Source organism: Lycorma delicatula, chromosome 4, assembly GCF_047948215.1.
Source record: "Lycorma delicatula isolate Av1 chromosome 4, ASM4794821v1, whole genome shotgun sequence".
Lineage (NCBI taxonomy): Eukaryota > Metazoa > Arthropoda > Insecta > Hemiptera > Fulgoridae > Lycorma > Lycorma delicatula.
The window spans coordinates 141654562-141679797 of record NC_134458.1 but is presented as its reverse complement, the minus strand read 5'-3'; the positions used below and the strand labels follow the sequence as shown (position 1 = coordinate 141679797).

At 29.8% G+C, this 25236-nt stretch overlaps 2 protein-coding genes across 2 annotated transcripts; one reads left to right on the top strand and one right to left on the bottom strand.

Moving 5' to 3' along the window:
- Window positions 1-573: 573 nt before the first annotated feature.
- On the top strand, window positions 574-20731 carry LOC142323927 (uncharacterized). Its single transcript, XM_075364299.1, has 4 exons — window positions 574-754; window positions 7590-7759; window positions 16838-16945; window positions 20377-20731. The coding sequence occupies exons 1-4, from the start codon at window positions 611-613 to the stop codon at window positions 20492-20494; spliced, it is 540 nt and encodes a 179-aa protein (XP_075220414.1). The 5' UTR covers window positions 574-610; the 3' UTR covers window positions 20495-20731.
- On the bottom strand, window positions 20725-25236 carry LOC142323926 (neuralized-like protein 2). Its single transcript, XM_075364297.1, has 2 exons — window positions 24167-25236; window positions 20725-21545 (listed from the first exon to the last, which is right to left on the bottom strand). Exons 1-2 carry the CDS (start codon window positions 24858-24860, stop codon window positions 21430-21432), a joined length of 810 nt encoding a protein of 269 aa, XP_075220412.1. The 5' UTR covers window positions 24861-25236; the 3' UTR covers window positions 20725-21429.

Genomic DNA, 25236 nt, shown 5'->3' with positions numbered 1-25236 from the left:
AGAATGATTTAATCTTCAAAATAATACATGCAATATATTATATATATATATATATACACACATAATGCAAAATAATGGGTTTTTATCTACCAGCAGAATAATTAATTTTATTATAGTGAATGATGTAGCAACTAAATATAGTGAATAAATACTATATAAATAAAATCATTTCTATAATTTTAAAATTTTAGCTTTAAATATATATTTTTTAATTTCATTAAAATCTATACTGAAGAAATAGAGAACTCTAAGAAAGTACTGATGAAAATTATAAAAAAGGAAAACCAATAAGTGAAGAAACTGAAAATTAATTTTAGCAAAATAACTATACAATTATGTTACAGGTTCATAAGATAAACAGGATTACTTGTCTTGTGAACCTGTTGATTGTTCTTATTTAGGTTTAGGTTAAGATTCTTGTGAACCTTACAATTGTTTCTTTCTATTTTTAACTTATATCTGTTGTTAATAACTTGAACAAATTAACATAACAGTATAAATACTAACACATTTATGACTATATTAACATAGTTATGCAAATGAGTAGGTCACTTGCCTGTTGAGATAGATTTCTTTACGAACCATCAATATTATTAAGTATCAATCAGACATGGATATTAAACAAATGATAATTTTGAATATTTTCTTTATATTTCTATTCCTATGTAATGCAGAAGATGATAAAATAATTTATTCAAATCATACTGAAAGAAGTAAACGTCAATTATTATTTTCAGCTAACTGTGTATTACAGGTAAATCTTTAAATAATATATTCTTAGTATTGTGCATAGAATTTCAATTTTAATATCTATTTCTTTTATCAGCCTATTAATAGTTTAATAGCCAAGTACAGTACGTATGATGAAAATAAAAGCTCGCTTGCGCAAGGCAGACAGTCTCTGCGCAGGGCATTATGTTACTCTTTTCTCGTAACATTAGGCTCATTCAAAAACTGAGTATTACATAATACAGTATGTTTAACTACTTTCATAAAAAGCAAAAATTCTTTCCACTATTAGAATTTACTATCATTTTGTTTAATTTCAGATAATAATTTCTTTAAAAATATTTAGCATATTTATAAATATTTCTTACTGTATACAGTACAAAAACAAATAGTTTTTACTTGCATTAATAGATTATTATTATAATCCCGCCATCAAGTGAGTCATAAAGTGAATGACCATTTTATACGAATAAAGGTTATAAAAATATTTCATTTGAGTTATATTTATATACACGTGTAATTTTTATAGTAATAAACATCATCATTAAATACTAGGACTGTACACTACAATTTATAATAATTTATTAATAGTGTACTCATTTTATACGTATTCATAAAATAGCTAAATAATTTTTGTATCGTATTGTTGACTAATATTCAATACTAATAATTACTTTTCATTTTCAAGACACTGATTTAGTTCAATTCTTGGCATGACCCGGTACAAATAGTAGTTGTTTCCTTCTGTAATGTGAGGCGTGCTAGTTAATGTTTTGTGGTATTCATGAACTTGTATGTTTTTTGTTTGTGATTTTTTTTGCAGTGGCATAATTTAAATCTATCTAAATGTCATTTTATGATATTTAGGTAATAAGATTTTGGGTAGAAGGTGGGAGAAAGCCCTAAACAAATTTAAGATAATATTTATTGTGCACATTGTTTATGAAAAGATGGGAAGAACAAAAAGCTCTGTACACAAGCTCGTGAAATAGTTAATAATGATACGATTTTATGAAGAAAGAAACTAAAAAGTTAGGAAAACATTTAATATGCATTCATAAATTGGAAGAAAGAACCTCTGCAGCTGTAACTTGTGGGATTTCAAGATCTCAAGAGCAAAAATTCTGAAAAGGAAGGCAGAATTTTCTTAAATTTGAATTGCAGTCGTGCTCATTCAACACACCAATAAAGTATAGACAACATTGAAAACCAGTTAGTGGGTTAGATAGTTTTGATCAAGGCATTGTAAGACAGCTAGCGTTAAAAATTAACGAGTTTCACGGAAACATAATGAAATGCCTACATTAAATAAATTACATGAAGAACTTCAAAAGAGTATTCAATTTAAAGGTTCTAGAACTACACTAACAATTATCCTGAAAGAGTTAGGGTTTAAGTAGTTGTAAACAATAGTAAACTTTTGATCGGGAAAGAAGACATCCCATGGAAGAGGAAAGAATATTTAAGAAAAATTACCGGTTTCAGAAAAGAAAATTCTTCAATTGTTTATTTGGACGATCTGTATATTTTAACATCCCATTGGACATCAAAATATAATTTAGTTATTTTAAAAGATTTCTTTATATATACAATTAAATTAATTCAAAATTCATCTTATTATATCATAAAATTAGAAATTCATCTTAAATATAGTAAAAGTTTATACAGATTAAAAAATATTTTTAAGGTTATTACAAAATTACGCTTGGTATTCAATTTTATTGATGAATTTTTTTCTCTGTTAGATTTAGATATGTATTATTTGTAATATTATATTTTAATGATGATATTGTACGGAGTGAGCAAGAAGTCTCTTAACAATGAAATAAATCCAGCTTAATCTGGCTCTACTACTGCTAATTATCACCGCTAATATCGCTCACTGCCGCTGGAAGAGTTGGGGAGGATAAGCCGTGGTGAGGATTGTCTGGTGTGTTCGTTCGTAGTGGGAAGACCTCAGTCAATCCATCGGGTTGGTCTAGTGGTGAACGCGTCTTCGCAAATCAACTGATTTCGAAGTCGAGAGTTATAAGGTTCAAATTCTAGTAAAGGCAGTTACTTTTATACGGATTTGAATACTAGATCGTGGATAGCGGTGTTCTTTGGTGGTTGGGTTTCAATTAACCACACACTCAGAAATGGTCGACCTGAGACTGTACAAGACTACACTCATACATTTCATCCTCATTTATCCTCTGAAGTAATCCTGACGGTGGTTCTGGAGGCTAAACAGAAAAAAGATAAAAATGGAATACCTTAGTCGTAGTCAAGTGTGGAATGACGGCAAGTACGACCGCGTTCGCTGCCGAAGCACGTTTGTTAGCTTCTTTGTTAGTCCACGAATGTCCACACACTGATAAGACATTGGAAATCATTATGAATGACTTCTTGTGTGTTTTGGGAAATCAACACCATCATGGCAAACATTACTGACATGGGAAAAGAAGACATTTGCAACGGAAAGTGTTCTTGATACACCACAGACAGTGAGAGAGGGTGTTCTTGATGCAATGGGAGGTTGAGTATTTGAGCTGAGACGTGTGCTGCAGTGGGCTTATCGATTCAATGATCACTGATGAAATCAACAGGCAGAATTAGGTTTTCCAAGATCGACAATGCAAGATCTTGAAAGTTAAATATCTTCACCCAGCCACAATTAATGAGTTGAGTGACAATGACCTTGATCAAAGTGTTTATGCGTGTCAGTTATTGCTTAATCGCTTTTCAATAGCAAATGATAAAAAAACGTCATGTTCTACACGAATGTGCAATTTATCGAAGCTCTTGTAACTGAAATGTTTTTTTCTGGGTAAAAGATAATCCATATTTTTTTGAAGAAATCGAACACCATCTGCCTCATATTATGATTTGGGTTGGGATGACAGCTGAACAATTCCTTGGTCCTTATTTTTTGATGACCCAGTTAATCAACACAATTATCTGAAAATGATCTATGAGTGGTTGCTTCCAGAATTAACAGCAAATGGGATTGCTGACATTATTATGTTTCAGCAAGACAGAGCTCCAGCACATTTTGCTTTGAACATCTCTGTTGACACCTCAATGAAATTTTTCCAAATCATTGGATCGTCATGGATCAGAAAAGTTACCGGCTCTATTGCCTTGGCCAGCAAGAAGCCCTGACCTCTCCACAACCGACAATACATTCTGGAGTTTTGTAAAAGAAGTGATTCGAAAACACAGATATATCAACAACAAGCAGTTTCAAGACACTGTTCGGCCAGCATTTGAAATGATCACCCCTGATATGCTGTTGTAGATGAACAGCCAGACATGGAGGTGCATACAGCTGTGCTTTGAACATGGTGGTACCTATACAGACGATTTAGATCTGTAGATGGTAAGCTGCATCTATCCTAATAATTTAATAACTAGTGTAAAGGAACTTCTTGTTCACCCCCTAATATTTACATTTTTATGCATGTGTTTTTGTTCCTTGTCCCTTTTTTCTTTTCTTTAAATGCTTTCCTGAAATGCCTAGGATCTTTTTTATAATGATAAAGTAAAGCAAAGTTTATTGACAGTTTTAAATTTAACACTATCATTCTGACAAACAATTTGATAAGTATCAGTTTTTTCTGATGCTGAAAAGGGAATTTCCCATCTTCCCTTCAACTGTTGTTTGAATTTGTCCGCAGCTTATATAAATGGAAACCCAAATTTAGATTTTGTTTGAGGCTTGATAGAGGCTTAATCTGGTACTGTATTCAGACCAGTAATTAGTATAACAGTACTCATCAAAATCTGTTTCAATTTGCCTCTGCCAGTTTTATTAAATATTTAACTATAAATACTTTTTTATTAATGAAACAGCACACGAACATTCTATATTGAAATAAACAAGAACTTTGTTTGGAAAAGTATCTAATTACCTAATAATAAAAATGTAAATTTTAGGTTTCACTTGTAATATCTAAAGTCTACATATATAATATCAAGATCACTCTCCGCCCTCAAAACAAATTCAAATGTAATAAAATAAAAGCAGTGTACATTTCAGGAATAACAAATAGTTTCAAAACAATATTACTTTAAATTTCAGAGCAAGTTTTGGCTCCCCTATTTTCAAACCCTAAAGAAATCTTTTTTTAGACACATTTCTCCAAGCCAAAAGAAAAAAAATTATGCCTACAAAAAATGTGCTGGAGGAGGCACTATTTTTGGTACCAATCAACAAATTATACTATTAACAAATTCTTAATAAATAAAATACACAAATAAATTTTCTTGACCACCTTCATAGAAAGTACCAATGGATTAACTTCAAAATATACTTAATGGACACACTTTTTCATGATACTTCAAACATAATCTCACCTAAACTCTCATCATTTAGAAGTATGATCACCAGACTCCTCTGCACACCTTCATCATATGAAGGCCAAGAAGAACTCAGTGTTATTAAATACCTAGCATAAATAAATGGATATTGCTTGCAATACACTCATTGATTCACTCTTTTACAAAATAAAAACAAAGATAATTTAAAAAAAGAAATATACTAATAAAGTCTGAGAATGTTCAATATTGGACAAATAGGATGCAACTTAGTTCAAATGAAGTTTCAATGAGCACATAAAACAATCCACAGCAAATAAAAATAATATACTCCAACCAACGTGTAAAAGCAAAACATAAAGTTTCAAGGATTGTAACAAACTTAATATAAACTTGTAGACATATCTTAATACACTTTAACAATATGAAATATATAAACACTACAATATACATTAAATAAACAGACATAATTTAAATCTAATATGTTTTATATAGGAAAATCTTACATTATTTATTACTTTAATTCAAAAAACCACCAATAACAACATTGGCTGACAGCTGAGTAGTTAGCAACAGCACAGTCATTGAATATTAATCCACCGGGTTGGTCTAGTGGTGAATGCGTCTTCCCAAATCAGCTGATTTGGAAGTCGAGAGTTCCAGCGTTCAAGTCCTAGTAAAGCCAGTTATTTTTACACGGATTTGAATACTAGATCGTGAATACCGGTGTTCTTTGGTGGTTGGGTTTCAATTAACCACACATTTCAGGAATGGTCGAACTGAGAATGTACAAGACTACATTTCATTTACACTCATACATATCATCCTCATTCATCCTATGAAGTATTATCTGAACGGTAGTTACCAGAGGCTAAACAGGAAAAAAAAGAAAGTCATTGAATATTACATAAAGTAACTGTGACTGAAATCATTTTGGTGAAAGTTAACAAAAAAATTAAACTACGTGAAATATAGATTATCATTAAAAATTAATATTTCTTTGTTTGTAGTTATATTAATGAAATATTTTATACAATCACATAAAGAAGGATTCAACTTGACAGTGCTTTTGTGCTATTAAAAATATATTTTTAATCAAGAAATATTTTTAAAAAGTTAATGAAATCCATCATTTTTTATATGTTATTGTTTATTATAAACTATTCCTTATCATGATAATATAGAGACAAAGGTATATTACCTAAATTATATTTACCTAAGGTATATTTATTTATTTCAAAAGCCTAAGTAAATAAATGCTAATCACAAACTACTGTATTAAATACATTTTTTTCATCAAACAGTATCTGGTGGTTCATAGGTACAATATATATCAACTACATAGTCTACATCACTGTTGACAACTATATCACTGACTTCTAATGTGAATAAAGTTATAACAAATTACAATTATTTTCATATTACCAGTAATTAAGTTATAACTGATTAAACGTATATAAACTGAGGATTTTTTTATGCCAATTTTTAAAATAACAGCTGACTGAGGATGTATTTTGAATAGCAAAAAAATTACTTTGGAGGTAAATGCTTTTTTGTGTTACTGAATTAGTGGTATAGAATACTGAATTAATTACTTATTAAATCAGTAGGTTATTAACATGTTGTTAATATATGAAATATATTATTGCAGTATAAACTAATTCTTCAAGTAAAAGAATTACCTTTAACAATAACATTTCTAAATTATATTTTAAATGTAATAATTCTCTCTATTATATTTTTATGATAAATGTTTAAGGCCATGTTATGTTAAATATGATAATGTTATAGGATAAATTAACTTAAGTTCTTATATTGTTAAACTGGAACTGATTTTGTACTTTGTGGAAAAGATTTTTTGTATTTTGTGATCATATTTCTGTCAAGTTCTTCATCTATAACTACCCATGGAACCAAATTATTCATTCAATAGACACCATCACCTAGAGGAGAATATGGAATTTATATGGTTCATACTCTAACAAGGGCAGCACAGAAACTGCAGCAGCATTGAGAAAAATTACAGTCAATGACTCTCTTGTAAAATATCTATAAAATTGGTACCTACGTATCTCCAAAGTGTGTAATATGTAAACAAGTAGAGACTGTTCTGAATCTGGGTCACCTAAAACAATGTTTAAAGTTAACAGGTTATAAAAATATGTCTAATAGATAACTGTTCTACATAGAGACTATTAACTACATGCTAAATATCTTTGTAATGAATAAATAAAAACTTTATGTGAAATATTCTTTATACAATAATAGAGCATCACCCATTCCTCTGACATTATAATTGATATTGATATTGGGAGATACAAAGAAAAGATGTTTAGCTTACATTGAAATTCTAATAAAAGCTCTAAAAAAATAATAAAATAAAAAACAGGTTCTAGTTAAAGCTAGTAGTGAATTGTATAAATTACCTGATATTATAAAAGTAAATCACTGGTTAAATTCTATAATAATTTCATTGATGATTTTAAAATAAATAAAAAAATTGCAATTGTTAAAACTACATGTATATTTAATGGGATTTTTCTTTCTAATATTGTTTTAAGTTTGCTGTAGGAATAGCAGTTCCATCAATGTTGTCATATCGTAAAATTGCAGCAAATGGAGGAATACTTTTAAATTTGGAATTACCAACTAATTTATCACACTTCTCATCACCATACACTCGTTCACAAAAATTATCACAATTTAAACTTCTTGAAACAATGCATAACTTGTAAGTATAATTCAAATTTATCATATATTAACATATTCTGTATATTGTAATTAGTTCTACATATAAAAATTTTCATTTGAATACTACATTTTTTTTGTGAACTATAATGCTTTTGCTACATTGAGTTTACAACTCTATTTAATTTAGATTATAATTGTCATGTAATTAATTATTTTAATTATAGAAATTTCATTAAAAAAGTGCTGTAGCTTAACTTTTCTCTTCATTCTGTTTGGTAAAATATCTTCAACCTGTTTTTTTTTTGCCTTTCTTCAGAATGGGTCATACTCCTGACTCATTACTTAGTCGATATTTGAGGCACTTACAGTCACAAGCATTTATGTTGTAATTGGGCTAGGCACAGGGTTCATGCTTCTGCAAACTCAGTTACCTAGTTCAGAGGGTGATGCTGTAGGATAGGAAAAGTGAAGATGTCTGAAGGAAGCCTAAAGCGAAGGTGTTGGCTGAATTATTGATTTTTACTGATGTAAATGTCTGCCGAGGCATTTGCATTGGTGGCATCCCGACTGGGGCCTGGCTGGTGACTGTGGGATGTAATCAGTTACAGGGTCAAAAGACGACCTCCGGTAAAGCCCTTCAGGGCTAGGAACGGAGGGAGTGGTGTGGTGACTGGAATCACCACAAGGGTGTCTTCCCCTATCGGGTTGGGATGCCTCTAAACCAACTAATTGATAAAAAAGTACCTTTAGTCATACTTTTGTTCCAATTCCTTTCACCACAATACTTAGGTACACTATTTTATTAGTAATGTCTTGTAAAGTAATGATCAGAATGATTAAAATGTAATTAAACTTATTTAAAAAAGAAATTAAAGACTTAACAATACTTTCATGAATATATACTTGTGCTGAACATAAGTACAGATCAATACACGAAAATGTACCTGATGAAGATAACATAAATATGTACAACCCATCGTTCTATAAGCAGAGATCTAAGTTTTACCTCAGTTGATCAACTATACTGTCATGGGGAGAACATGACGATGGGCCCCAAGATTGGTGATGGATGTTGAAATTGGCAGTTATTAGGCAGGTATAAGAATTTGGGAAAACAGACTGGACAGATATTAGAATTTGGAGGAAGATATAAGTTGCAGATATTCATTTTGAATGGCGCCAATATTTTCACTGAGACTGCAGTGATGTTTGTCACTAGTGGAACAAAGGTGTCTATAAAGATGAAAACAGGAAAACAGCCACATTTTCTTGTTCTCTGCCCCCAGTTTGACAGTCGCATCTTTTGCAAACGTATCCGCAAAAGGACCCATCATCCTAAGGATGGAGGTGCAGACATAGTACTAAAGGATTTTCTTCCTTTATTAGGATTTTAATATACTCAAGGTGAGGACGAGACCGCAAACAATCCAATGAATAATATTTGTAGCCATAAATACTCTTTTCCTGTTATATCCAAAAACTATGTGCAAACTCCATCTGGTTTTTCTTTTTGCTGTTGATAATTTTTAAGTAGCGCTGCTGCTTCTTCAAGTACTTCATTGACCTCCATATTCTCAAAGAGACCTTAAGATGGTGGTGATGACTTGGAAGCCTGGGAGGCCAGATATATCGTACCAGGTGACGATTTTTTTGTACATACTGGGATCTTAGTAGTTTGCTGCGTTGATGGTGCAGTGGAAATTTTATTGGCTAGTCTAGCAACTTTGGCTTTTCGGTGAATCAATCTCGGCCTTTCCGCCAAAAATATCTTTCTTACTTGCACTCAACAATGCAAACCAGAAGTGAGAGCTTTTACCTTGTCCGAGAAAGCTTGAACCAACTTGGCTAGTTCCTTGGGCAATGTGCACACGTTCTCTTTCTGTATTTTGTTGGAGAGAGCTTGTACAAAACTAACACCGGGTTGTATGTTGAGGGATTTTTTATATTCTTGATGACCTACAGCAAAGGAAATACAAATCCTTTATATAGCTTGCTCCTCCTTATAAACAGGGAATTCTCAAGAACTCCCCGAATGCAAATCCTTATAATTGATACACTTTCAGTTTCTGTGCATGAACTATCATCATGTCCTGTACAGCTACAACACACACAAACTTTGTTCTTAGTGCAACCAATTTTTTTATGATCAAAACCCTGACATTGAAAACAGCATCTTGGGTTAAGTATGTATGGTCGCATATGGACAAAGAGGTAGCCAATATTTATTCTCTCAGGAACAGTTGGAGCAGAAAAATAAGGATAAGTGAGGATGTTGGCACATGAACATTTTCCTTCCACATAATCCTCCACACAGAAGTGATAGACTGTGGTGACAGCTCTTTCAAGATCTCTGATAGTTCAATATCAACTAAGTCTTGGCAAAATATCACTCCCTTGCTGGAATTTAGAGAGTTATTTGGCTCCACTATTACTTCATCCTTCCCTATGGACCTGAGGGCTGAGAGCTTCCAACTGTGATTAACAAGCCACCACTGCTAAGTTTTTTAATGGACTTTGGAGAGTCACAAGTTGCTACAACACTCTTGTTTATTAGGAATGGTGAAACCTTCACCAATGATTTATCTTCTTAGTTAAATTTCATTACAAGGAAACAGATATTAAATAACTTAGCACTTTCAGTTACATCTATCGCTTCTTTATTTCTCAATACATCTTCAGCTGACAATGGCAGTCGGAGTCTTTTCAAACTGCCAGGTCTTTTGTTGGTTTTTTCAAATGGACCAACAACTACCGAAGAAGAATTTAATGGGACAGACATACAGTTCCCACGAGTACTGGCGATATAACGGACCAGTCCAGCAAATCGCACGCATACTGGTACTAGAGCTAAATACAACTGGATTTGCCCAGGAGTCCAGAGAACATCGCTCAAGACTCACTATGTAGAACCATCCACCCATCAGCATGACAGTTTCCACTTTGGATTACGGTTGCGTTTCAAAAGGTGTCGCAACACCACTGAGTGTAAGCGTAAGAAGAAATAGATTTAAGACATTTAAGATGATGAGTTATAGACATTTAGATGTTGCTCTGTAGTTGTGCAAGGGTATATGTTGTAATTTATGTAGTATTCTTGTTGTGGTGCAGTGTATGAGTATAGTGTAAAGTGTTCTACAGCTTTGTGTGAAGTGAAAAGAAAAGCTACAGAGGCTAGGGCCTTAGGGACGCCAACCCCCAAAGTCTTAAACCATAAGATTCCCCATTGGGGTTGACACTTTATCAACCCACCTAATTACTTTTGTGGTTATAACAAAATATACTAAATGGTATAACTAAATGCTATAGTTAGGGAAAGTATACAGATAAGTCAAAAAATATCTAAAGAAATTGGTTCTTTTTTTACATTTTGTGTCTTAAGGACACATTTAAAAAACTTTTTTAACAAAAACAATATATATAGTGTTAATTGTTACTAATCTGCAAAAATTTTTTTTTCGTATGTATATATGTATGTTGGTCTGTATTTGGTCTTACAACCCTGGATCCTCTTGACTGACTTTCTTCAAACTTGGTAGACAGGTACTGCCTTCAGGGGGAAAGAATGAAGAATGTATTAAATGTTTGCAAAAATTTGAAAATGGGTTGCAGGTGTCTTGGGTGAAATAAAATTTCAAATCTTTACTGGACCACTTTACCAAAAAAAAATTCATTCCCCTCCCCAAAAAATGGCATTACATATTTTTATTTTTTTAGATATATCTTGCTTCAGAAAAGGAGTTAATGGGAATTTTTGACATCTATATTTTCTAAATTAATAAGCCTTCATACCACTATAAAAACTTGCTCATCCCACTCCAGTGGTCTGCGGTAATAAAAATATTTTTTTTAATTTTTTAAAAGTTGTTTTTTAATTTTAAATCCATCTTGCAAGTTGCAAGTTACCATTGCAGGTAAAATGTAAAAAAAAATTAGTTTTTTGGTAACCCTTATTCGTTTTATAATTATTTGAATAATTTTTTGAAAAAAAAAATAGCCAAAAATTTTCATCCCTTCCTAGAAACTTACAACTTTGTTTATTTAAAATTATGACTGTCTCTTTGTATCTTTTAGATAATTTTAAAAAGTTCTTTTTTTAATTTATTTACCACTTAGTTCCTAGTTTCTTTTTTCATCACTTAGTGATTATTTTCCCAAATGCCTTGAGGAAATCCCTTGAGGATGGAAGCCCCTGCAAAAAAAATTATAATTTCAAATTTTTAATGTTCAAAATGTATTTTTAAAAAAAATTTAACTGCTAAAATAATTTAATACACCTCCTCTGAATGAGAAGCTCTCAAATTTTTAAAGAATCGAACAAATTTTTCTTGACTTCAATTTTAGAAATATTTTAATCATTAAAAAGCCCCTGATGCATGACTCTCCAAATTTTCAAAACGTTAAACCCATATTTTTTGAAATTGTAATGCTAATATACTAATATTAAAAATGTTGGTTATTACTTTATTATGTTGAGCATCTTGTATCCAAAAAAAAAAATTAAATATAATCAGACAAGTAATTATATTTAACAAGTATAGAAAAATCAGATATTTTGTGTTTATTTATTTAACTACATATCATAAAATTAGAAATAAATATTTTTAAATAAAAATGTGAAAAAAAGAATTCATTTTATTGTTTTTCAATAAAAAGGGATTATTCTACCTTAAAAATACAAATAGAGCTTAAAATGATTGAATTTTAATTTATTTTTAAAAATGGATTGCCAGCTTTTTCAAATTCCTCTTGTAACTGTTAACATACTACTAAATGAAAATTTATTATTCATCTTTATATTAAAAATGTTTCCTAACAACATCAGGATGTACACCATAAACAACAATGCCATTTGAAATTCTACTGAAAAAGGAGCTGATTAATAACTCTGAAAAGATTCTTGTAGGTATTATTCCACATACTTAGAAAGTGAGTCATTTATAATCTAAAGAATGTTTATTATTCTCTTAATTTGTTCTAATTTCATTCTCTTCACATATTTATAAAAATCTGATATGTACACTACATGACTTCCTTGTACACCCATTAAATTTCATATACACATTTTTTTATAAAATGAAAAGTACATAAGATATTATTTCATTAATAACTTCTGATATTTTTTCATATATGTATTTTTTTATTGAATTATTATTTATTGTAAACATTTTTTTACAACCAGAAGTTAATAATTATTAATAAATCAATATATTTAAATTAAAAAAAAAAAAGATTAAACAAAAAGGAGATGAAATCTGATTCGAACTGATGTGCTTTTCCCTTGTAAGATCAAAATATTTCATTAATTAAAATTCTATTTAGTTATAACTCTGGATCCAATAAAAGTAAGTACCACTTACGATATATCGTTGAAAAGCTCTCAATGAGGGCTTATTACGGCAGTTAAGAAAAAGTCCAAAGTCCAATTATTTTAATTATGATTTTATCTAATGAAAGGTAAGCTATTAATAAAATGTTTAAATAATTCTAGCAACGAACAACAGAAGTATAACTTCATCCATATAATGGATAGAAACATGACAAATGCAGACAATCGGTATCTTGGAAATATTACACATGGTGAAAGAAGGCCAGATACATAATATTCTTTAATGAGTGAAAAACAAACTTTCCAAAAACATTATAATACCAAACTCAATACAGATTGCACATCCTTGTAGATTGCATTACATATTTTTTATAACTGTTTAGAATGACACCACCTATTATGGATAGTCTGCCACCATCATTGAATAAGGAATAGCATGTGATGTGAAAAATATTCTCATTAAGAAAGAAAAAGCAAAGATTTAAAATGTCTCACAAAGATTAAATAAATTTTATAGATAATTATTTCCCCTACATAGTGTTTTCAATTAATTTTACCTTATTTATTTCTGTGACTGTAATCTATTTAGTGCATCTGAGGCATAAGTAGCTCTAGTTAGAGTTACTTTCTCCAAGAGTAATGTTTATTATACAGTGCATTCAAAAGTCACTGTGCAGTATGCTTTAGAATTAGTGATCCATTTTGTTCCTTTGGTGTTAAGTTGGTTGGTTGCTCTATGGGTTCGTTGGGTGTTGCTCAGTAGTAAACCAAGATTTCAGTTGTTGAGTTGTGATTGTATGTGGTTTGTTTATTGGAATCAATAGTTGCCAGAAATGTAATGGTTCTTTTGGTAAAGGAATGCATTTTTCTCATTGAACACGTCTTTTGTGAAGGTGACACGTAAACTCATTTAGTGAAACACAAATTTTCTGAAAAGTTTTCAAATACTACTGCTCCACACCCCAGTGCAGTTTGAACACTTATAAAAAAATTTTGAGCAACAGACTTCTTTTGAAGATGCTGATCGAAGTGGAAGACCACCTAAGCTAAATGAACAGAAGTTGCTTGATATTTCAGATGCTATATCTGAAAGTCCATCAAAGTCAATGCTTAAGTTAGCACAACAGCAAGATATCAGACTTGCTACCACACATAAAGGTGTAAGAAAAGAAGTGGAACTTTTCCCCTACAAAGTAATGTGTGTTCAAGATCTGAAACATATAGATCCTCCCAAAAAACTAATTATTGTCAATGGTTTAAACGCTTTATTGACCAAAATTCCACAGATATCCTCAACATTATGTTTTTACAGAGAGGGTATATAATTCATAAAATACACAACTGCGGTCGACAACTATCCCCCATGAATTACACAAACAATTTTTACACGAAGTGAAAATTGGAGTCTGGGTTGCTGTATGTAGAACACGCATTGTGCGTCCAATTTTTTTTTTGAAAGTACAATAAACAGTGATCATTACTGTGGTGTTTTAACAAACTTCAATAATCAGTTAACAGAAGTAGAAATCAGTCACAGTTGGTTCCAACAAGATGACAGCACACACAGCTAACAGGTCAGCAACTTTTTTACGAAATGTCTTTAACAAACAAATCATTTTGAGGGGTTTGTGGCCTGCACAGTTTGCCAATCTGACCCCGCCAGATTACATTCTTTGGGCAGCAAAATAAGCAGTATATTGCAACAGACCATGCATGATTGACGAACTAAAAACTGCAATAACAGCATACACTCAAAATGCTCCAGTACATCAGCTGGTTAAAGTGATTGAAAACAAATTGAAATGTGTGCAGTGTTGTGTTGTATTGATGTTGGAGGATGTCATTTACCTTTTATAAACTATTCTAGTTATTGTAATATCTGTTTCTATAAAATAAAAATACAAAGTAATAATTAAGAAAGTTTCATTACAGTTCCATAATTCTAGTGCACAGCAACTTTCCGAACGCACTGTATAATTAGTCTCTATGATGAACAGAGTGATGTCACAGGGCTAAATATTATACCATTTTGGTGGGTTTGGCATGATATTAAAAACGGTACATCTGGCTCAGTGAAGAAGTAATCATGAAACCACTTTACTAGTCACTTTCTTAAGTAAACCTGGGATGAGATATTTATTATGTCTTTATTTTTTATGACTGGCAAACATTTTGTATCAAGTTGTCTGCAACTTTGTGGTTATGTTATCTAAAATTAAAATATAAAATTATTAAATAATGACACATATGTTTTTTTTTTATTTTTTAAATACAACTCTAACTCTATTATTGTAAGCCACTGAAAATTTTTCATATTATGTTTCATTCAAATAACTCAATACTGCTTAATGATAATTATGACTCATGGATAAGACTACAAAAAATTACTTTTGAGTATTACCTTGACTTTTTATTGACTTCAAAAAGGAGGTACTTAATTTGACCAATAATTTTTTTTTTTGCATAAAGGACAAAAGCTTACTCTCCACTAAACGGACAAATTTCAATGAATATCTTTTTACTTAAAAAAGAAAGATCCTCTCAAAAACTTACTGTAATTTTCCATATAAATTTGGAAAAAGATCTTTTGAACAAAAGGTTACATTGTATGTTTAAATTATTTAAATATTTTTCTTTTGTTGTTGTCGCTCCTCAGCATTTGATTTTTATAGCACAATTATATATAACCTGAGGTCATTCTGGTACTTAAAGAATACTATTTTCTTGCAAAAATTCAAAGAAATTAGTTGAAAATGATAAGATAAAAAAATAATTTTGTTGTAATTACATTAAGAAGAATTTAGTACATTATTTTTAATAGTTACTATTAAAAGGTTTTTCAAGCTAAGAGATTTTACATCTTAATTTAACTAGTGAATATTTTTTTCATATGAATACAGGGGTGCACTCATAAACTTTCTAATACTAGAACATTTGAATTTATATTAAGACTGCAAGCATGAATGAAAAATCTGCTGTAAGTTTGAATTTATAGCAGACTGCAAGAATATGGTTCCACATCTACAGGTGGCTGATACTGTTATGAAAACTGCACATTCATTTCAAAGTTTACATTGATAAAAAGCAAAATTTATCTTTTTCATGTCAAATGTTTAACTTTTTTCGTGAATTAGATTTTTAGTGATTTATTTTGTTGCCGTCTGCCTATGGATATACAAAAGCAAAGACCATTTTTGTGTGGTCTGGTTTTACAATTTAGGTTATATATCTTTTATCGGCTTTAATTTACAACAAATTTTATGTCAATATTTGATTTTATATCTCCCAAAAAGCTGTACCAGAACAGCATTCTGGCATTACTGCACTCCTGTATTGATAATATTTACTTCTGTTGACCTGCCAGTATTTTAAATAAAAATGTAAGTAAAAATTTAGAAAAATACAATAAAGAAATAATACTTTTCCATTCTACTTTACATTCTGCCTTCAAGTTGTAAAATTAAGTGTTAATAAGATTGTAGTAGTTTTAATTTTTGCACTCACTTCTAAACATTAAAATTGAAAGAATTAAAAAATAATAATTTTTTACCATTTAGTGCAATTTTAAAGTAGGTTTTTAAGTTTACCTTAAAAGTTTGCTGTCTATTCTACTAATTAGTTTATAGAATGATTGTAAAAAGTTACAGATAACAGTAACCAGTAATGTTGTACAGGCACTCTGTTAACAGAAAGTACCATTTCTATTTAGCAGTAGAGGGTAATGTTGTATAGGTTCTCTGTAAACAGAAAGTACTATTTATTTTTTAAACAGTGAAAAATTATATGTTGTAGGAGTGGTATGGATGTTCATTCATGTATCCAAAAAAGTAAATGCCAACTGAAAGAAACACCATTCAATGGAGATGATATGTTTCAACAAATTTTTCAAGCATTGTTTGGGTAAGATATTTCAAACATTAAATGGTAAATATTATTTTAAGAAAGAAAGCAATCTTAGAAGGGAATATCATATAAATTGTTAAATATCGACTTAATTAGAGCACTTAATAGATAAATTACCATTTAAAATGTATACTATTGCCTAAATCTAGTAGTTTTAACGACTGTTAAATAAATATAGTTCTCATATAAAAATACTATTTAAATTTAAGTTTAAATAAATTTGAGGGGACTGGGTTATTTAATATTAATCTCTTAAATATTCTTTAATCCTATGTTATGCATTTGTTCATAGTTCAACCTACATTCAATAAAAAGTAGTAGAAGAGTAGAAGTAAGTTCCTGTAGATCACCTTTCTTAAATGGATTTAAGAATATACATCAAGATATACAATTTTTAATAAAGAAGAGTATAAAAATTCTATAGAAAAGATTAAGACTGGGATACATAAAGTAGATAATTTTGTGTGCCATTATTATCTTTTGGATACTAGTTTCTGTGGATGTTAGAAATAACTTTTTATTAGAAGGTAGCAAAGAACACCATATCTATCAAACAGCTGATGCCTAAACATTTCATTAGAAGTAGATCATGAATCTAGCATCATCCTCAATTCCAAATTGCTTTTTATAGTATTTCATTAGCAATGCTGATTCTCTTACAGAATAAGTATAGTGTATATAATATATTATTTCATAAACAGGGGGAGGGAAATTAATTTATTGCTTTGCATGATATGCCAGTCTTTCTTTTGGCTAGTACTCATGTAAAGGATCTGTATCAGATGGCAACCAATCACAACTGATTTTTTGAGGGTAATAATATTTGTCATATAGCCAGTTCCTGTAATGAATAGAATTAAGGTGGTACTTGCCTTGGCGAGTATCATTCATATTTAAGATACAATAATAGGTTCTGATTCATTCAGAAGATGTAGGAAATCAACTCACTTTACTTTTTATTTACACCTGTAATTGGATGCTGGTTATTTCAAAGAACTGTTACACTATTTTTTAACTGACTGGTGTCTAATGTCAGGTCATTTACAGCAGTTTGGTTATGGCATCAACAAATATAAATAATTTTGGCAATATCCTCCACTAGAGATCTGGCTTAACAGTTTCATCTGGTTAATTCAATATCCTAAATAATTTGGGATGGATTAAGTTTTTCCTTAGAAGCCCGATTCTTGCGTAAAGTACTTCAGGCAAGGATCCTCTTTTTCATTTTTTTTTTCATCAGAAGTAAAAACAGTTAGATCTTGTTATATGACTAACACTTCTGCCATGACTTAAATTTTTACCTACTGAAGCTGATGTATCATAAATATACATGATTAAAATGATATGAATTTCTAAAAATGAAAAAAATTATTACTTATAAATCTATTTAAAAATATTAAAAAAATGTATGAAGATTAAACTAAACAAATATTTTAATTTAGTATTTATAAGAACCCAGTTTAATTAGAAATTATGCACCAATTATTTGGTGGCCAAACAATTGTAATGTTCTACATAATTTAGCAAAACCAATCTTGCCTCTTGTACTTCCATCACCACAAAAAGACTCGCAAGATATATATATAATGATTCTCAGGAGGTAAAATTTAATTACAATACTACTAAAACATAAACAATTTCAATAAAATGAGATGAAGTCAGATGGTTGAAAATATGTGAGCTATTAGTGGTGATTATACACCAGTAAAATAATATTCACACACACATAAAAATGTCCTGGGAGGTATTTACTCAACATGAAGAGATATGTATCAAATTAAACAAAAAATTATGTGGACAAACCTGCTTCATTTCCAACTGTAGGTCATTTTGTTTTTCAATAAAAATTGATGTCTTAGAAATGGATATTTAATAAAACTTATGTTTGAATAACAGTCTGTCATATTTTGCAAACATTTCTAAGGCACCTGTACACACACACACACACATATATATATATATATATATACACACACTAGAAAACTCATCATGGCTTCATCTGTTATATGGTTACTTGTGTTTCCTGTCATGGTCAGGTCTTGATTAACTCGCCCTTTTCATCAAGCCAAGGGGCTCAGCCTTCTGTGTTCATTAAACTCATGCTTGTGAGAATAATAATAAATAAAAATTAAAGCCTGTTCAATTTATAAAAACTATCAGTATATTGTAATTTTTTCACAGCAACAGTTTGGTCAGTACAGACCTTAATTTTGAGCAATCTAAGTATGTGGATTTTAAAACAGTGAGCCTCCATCTTAAAAATATAGTTTTAACTGGTTACCCGTATAAAGTACGGGTAATGATGTATTTTGTCCAGTTCTAAGCATTACTCAGCAATCACCAATGGGAAGTAACCGTACTTTGTTCCTCATTTTTTTAAATTACTTTTATTTTGTTTTTTAGTCAAATAACGGAGGCATATGCAGCCAGTCGTAACATACATACAGCAATAGTATAGTGGCTGTGTTAAAAAGCTGCCACACCTCTTAAAAAATCAAAATAACTTGAAAATGGTTAAGATGTTTATCTGAAGAGTATTTGAAAGCCCCAACCTAGTGAATATCTCATTAGTATAGTTGGAAATGGGGAAAATTTGCAACCATTGTTCAAATTTTTTTTACCTTTCTTCACCCCTTTCAAGGTTAAATTAAAAAAAAATCTAGAAATTGGTTTTAGATATTTCCATGAAAATTACAGATAAATCAAAAGATTAAAAATCAAGTTGATTTCTTCATTTGTTATTGAGAAAAAAAAAATGTATATTTCATTGTTACTCCATTATAACCTTTAAACTCTGGGATTTCAAAAAATTGTTTTTTAATGCTGTACTTACACCATAAGAACATGTATACAGATTTTCATCAATTTATTTTTGGTCGTTTTTTCTGGGCATTAATGAATAAGTTAGTCAGGACATGTTCTTTGTATATAAAGAAATGTGGTCACAAAGATACTGGGTTTTTGAATGCTCCAATAACCTAAGAAATTGTGGGCTTAGTGGATATCTATGGCCCGAGATATTTCTTTAGTTGGGTTTGTTTCTCATCACATGATTTATCTATAGGTATATTGTCCCTTTACTGCAATGATTAATGAAGATTCTTCATCCCTTTCTCCCTGGTAGTTTTTTGGCAATACACTCACTGGATCTATACAAAGGATGTGTAGATTTCTTTAATTTACTTCACCCTTGGTATTTCTATCTTACACAGGGAATATTCAGTCTATTTAGATACAATGGGCTCTTTTTTTATCCAGTGGTTCTATAAAGAGCTCAACCTGGAAATGAGGCTTTGTCACATAAACCCTGGTTTTCTAACCTTCATAATAAAATACAATATTGATAATAAAGCTTTTATATAAACAGATGTTAATATTAATATTGGTGAAAGATGATTGTCTTATGCTTACTGTTACCTATGTTTCAGGCCGAAGAAAAATAAACAATTAAATACAAATCAAACAATGGGATCAAACTGTGACAGCAGATACCCTTTATGTCCTGTATCAATAGTAGATTTCCTTACGGAAATTTATGAGACATGAAGTGTAGATAAAGAGTAAATAGAATCAACTATAAGAATAATAAATTCTGTGGATGGATATCTGTTTCTCAAACATTTAATATTGTCTTAAAATTACTTTACAGTTCTATCTCTTCCTTCAGATCAAAATAATTTTATTTAATTTTTTTTTAAGGATAATTTTAAAGCAAAGGAAAAGATTCAGTAGCCAACAACATGCATTTTCAGATTTACTGTTAAAAAGAACACTAATTAATGATACAAAAATGTTTATTTTAAAGCATCACAATGGTTTAGTTTAATAAATATACCAATAGATTATACATGTACACTTAAGAGATAAAAAAAATGTATTTATCATTACTTTTTTTTACTGTTGAAAGCTGAATTCACCAAAAAAAGAAAAAGAAATGGTATTAAAATTAAAATAAATTAAATTAAAATTAAATACTGGATATGTAAAAACACTAAATATATATTACTAATTAACATAAAATTACATTTACTTATTTAATACCTAAATAACATTTTTTTAAATCACAATAATTGTCTGTACATACACATATATATATATTTTTTTTAATTTAAATTATCTACTTTTTACTCCGTTAAATTGGTATACATACACAAAGATGAATTTATTTATTTTTTGCTAAATTCTATACACATAATAATCATTTTATATTAAGAGTAACATACAGATATAAATAACAAATTAAATTAGTGAATTCATTTCCAGTTAATTGCAATAACCATAATTATAAATTCTACATTTTTTAATATTTTCTTTTATTTAGTAACTTGCAATAATTAACCTTCATTTTAACATAATAAAATTATTATTTCTTAAATAAATAATTACCATACTTATTTTATTAATAGTAATTAGGTGTAATTAATACATGTACAATCATCTGATTTGCTGATGAATTCTATAAGTATATTTTTTAATAGTTTTCAAGCCTGATACAATAAGTATTCTTTTAAAGATTTAGGTAATGGCAAAGAAGAAACAGCCGTAGTTTTAATATGTTGTAAGATAGCATCCCTACAAGCACTCTGCAATGAAGCCACTGCAACAAAATAAAAAAACAGTCATTATTAATAAAACTTATATTAAATAAATGGGCTAAACAATTATCTCAATGATGAATGTTTTTACAAATTCTGAAATTATAAATAATTACTTAGTTCCATTGATCATATGACCTACGTTTATTTTTATGAGGGATAACAAGCTTTTGAAATGAAGTTAAAAGTAAAAAAAAAAAACTTTAAGTCAAAAAATTAATTATCACTGAAATATTGTAGAATTGTCCTGAAATTGGATTTGATTTTCTATTTTGTTATTCCATTATGCATAATTATGTTAAATGATTATCACACACATAAATATTAAATCCTAAATTAAAAAAAAAGTATTCAGGATATGCAATAAAATAATTATCTAATTCATTATGGGATACAGCTTACAATTAAAAGAATCAATCTTTAGAACATCCTATTGAAGTAGCTTAAATCTATCAGAAGATAATAACTACTTTAAAAAAAAACAAAACATTCAATTAATATTAAATGATAGACAAATAAAACTTATAATTTTAAAGATATGCTTACCATTAGACATAGGTCCTGACCAAGAAGATAAACTATCCTAATTATAATTATAACTTTCAGATGTGTGTGTTTAGTTGCTTGTTTGTGACGATCAAGAAAAGCAAACAAGCTTTGATACAAGTCTGAGCTCTTATAAAGTATTTTGCTTTAAAGGACTGACACATAAAAAGAGTTAGATTCCACTTTAAAGGATTCTTCCTCTTTGTATTTAATAAAAAAGTGGATCTAAATTTTTAATGTGGACATCATCCATGCAAGATGATGAATGTCTGCCTAAAAACTGCTACGACTGTTGAAATTGTCACAAAAATATGCAATCCATATAAATTATCACTGACTGAAGAAGTGAGAGCTTGCTGACATTGCAAACAACTTGACACACCATGTCCACAACATTTTACACAATGTTTTGGTATTAGAAAGTTATTTGCTCAATGCATTTGTTAACATTAACAATCAACTGAAAACTTCTCAAGGAAGTTTAACTTATTTAAATGCAATTCCTCTGAATTTCTTCAACATTTTATAACAGTAAATAAAATGGATTCATCAAACATATCAGAGATCAAAGAACTGGAGAGAACAGGTGCGAATGCACCACAGAAAATTAAAATGATTCCATCTGCAGGAAAAGTCGAGGCTGTGGATTTTTGCAGATGTTTGTGGGGTAGTGCTCAAATACTAACTGGAAAAAGGTGAGATAACCACTGGGAATAATTAGCTTTACTAATAGGCTGAGTGAAAAGTGCTATTCAGGCTAAATGTTCATATCTAGCAAAAAAAATTCTCTTTCACCACGATAATGTGCATACACACACCTCAGCTTGTTGTTACAAAACTCCAAGACTTAAATTTTGAAGTGCTTCCTCATGTACCACATTCACTGGATTTGGTTCCCAGCGACTACTTCCTCTTCTCAAACCTGAAGAAATGGCTCATTGAATGCAGATTCCCTTTAAATGATGACTTCAAAGCTGAGAAAGCCACTTATTTTACAGGTTTGGACAAATCACATTACTGAGGGTATTAAAAAGGAAAGTCGTTGGTCTAAATGAATTGAATTGCAAGGAGATTACACTGAAAAATATAAAAAATGTTGTTTTCTTTATCAGGGTGAGAACTTTCCAACTGCACTTGAGTAAAATCAATAAGAGGGATTAGGGAAAAGAGTGATTAATAAGAATGGGACAATCTATTCACAAGGGAATCGCTGAATGAGATAAGACAACAACTTGAAAGAATGAAATAGCTTTATTAAAAAATGAATAATGTACCACTATAAGTAATCTTGTGCTTTCACCAGCTCATACTAGTGCAAACAATTTCACCAAAACAATTTCCAGAAATGTGAGATGATAAAGAATCCAACTGAATTACAAAGCATTCAATCAGTGGGTGGTAGCCTAATAAATATTTAGAAGAAAAAATATTTTCTGGTGTAAATTTCTCATACAAAATGTCCCACTTTATCTTACTGATGATGTAAGTGTAACATATTTTGAAATACTAATTTACAATTTTTTGAAAATTACATAGGACTTGTTTTTTGAACACTACTGCGTTTTAATGTTTGAAAACCATAAAAAAATGTACATTTTAATTTTACAAATGTACTATAAATATATTAATCAGAGTATATTAATTGAAGTATATTACATACAGTAATTTAATTACAGAAGACTACATCAATTTAATATAATGTCCAAATCATAATACAGACTAGTTGCTCATACTTTCTTGGTTCTGATAAAGTCATCACAATATACTTTGAAATTTATCATTGTAAAGGTATAAATAATAAAATTTTTAACAATTTGATTATATAGTAGTCATTTTAGAAATTATTGCTAGCTATTTACTTATTCGAAAAGTGAGATCCATAGTAGTTAATCACCACAATTTTATCATAAAACTGCTCATGAAAGTTTCAAATCATTTAAATCAGAACATTAGCATCTGAATAAAGTTATAAAACTATATAGAATTATACCCGTCCAATACATGAAAACACAATTTAAAATAACTTTAAAATTAATACATTGTATAGGCTACCATTAATAAATAAATTAATACTTACCACCATATAACTGCACTATCCTGACTTGTTTAGTAGTACCATAAACATCAACAACAGCATATAGCGGTCCATCTTTATAAGGAATGTCTCTAGAACATGGTCCTTGGTCTTCACCATTAATAATAAAATGCATTTCAGCAACATCATCAACTGCTCTATCACGTGGAATGTAAACTACTCCAATTCTACTACCTACATCTGTAGGTAGAATATCTTGTGATGGACCAGTTGTGGAAGGTCTTAATACACTACGTGGTATAGTCCCTCTTAATGTGCGTACATTGTTATCATCACCAAGAAAATATTTTGGTTCTCCATCACTTCTTGGAGTCAAACCAATTGTACCAAATTCATACACATTATTCTGCGATTTAGTAATGGCATAAATCCAAGAAGTACAAATATTAGTAAGATCTGGCAATGCATATTGTGGAAGAGAAACTCCTGTAGTTGCAGCAGTCTGAGGATCTAATTGTGTTAAACCTAATCTCATATAACCACTCCATCCTCTCTCATTTTTTTCTATTTCAATTAAAAATATTTCACCGGGTAGTAACGGTTTTTCACTAAACGTTAAAGCATTAGCAAAACTTGCTTTACGAAAAGCAACTGTATTATCTTCATATAAAACTATATTATCACCATGATAGGAGTGAAATCTACTGACTATTTTTCTTGGTATTTTTTCTTCCATTATTAAATTAATATCACATATTACAGGTAAAAAAACAGCGAGTTTATTCGTACATCACTACATATTATTATAAAATAATGAAAAATTATACAATTATTCGGTAGTTTAACCGAAAAATTAAAATCGGCAAATAAAAATGAAATCAGTAGTCAATACGAATTCTTCAATTACGAGACAAGACACTCCTTAATTCATTTCACTCATTATAAAGCATTCAGAAAAACTAGTGCAACTATTTTCATTCATTTTGAATAAAAATAAATTATAACTGGTTTCCTATGTTAATAGTACTTAAAAAACCCATAACGTCTCAATAATGTATAAACAAAATATCAATACGAATTCAGTTAACCTACTTGAAAACAAATGTACTCGT

Bases quoted from the DNA above. Each gene is read 5' to 3' on its own strand.
- LOC142323927 (XM_075364299.1), top strand. From the start codon at position 611: ATGGATATTAAACAAATGATAATTTTGAATATTTTCTTTATATTTCTA. The intron at 755-7,589 runs GTAAATCTTTAA...TATTGTTTTAAG, and splicing joins CAGCTAACTGTGTATTACAG to TTTGCTGTAGGAATAGCAGT. The intron at 7,760-16,837 runs GTAAGTATAATT...TATATGTTGTAG, and splicing joins CTTGAAACAATGCATAACTT to GAGTGGTATGGATGTTCATT.
- LOC142323926 (XM_075364297.1), bottom strand. From the start codon at position 24,860: ATGGAAGAAAAAATACCAAGAAAAATAGTCAGTAGATTTCACTCCTAT. The intron at 21,546-24,166 runs GTAAGTATTAAT...ATTTTGTTGCAG, and splicing joins GATAGTGCAGTTATATGGTG to TGGCTTCATTGCAGAGTGCT.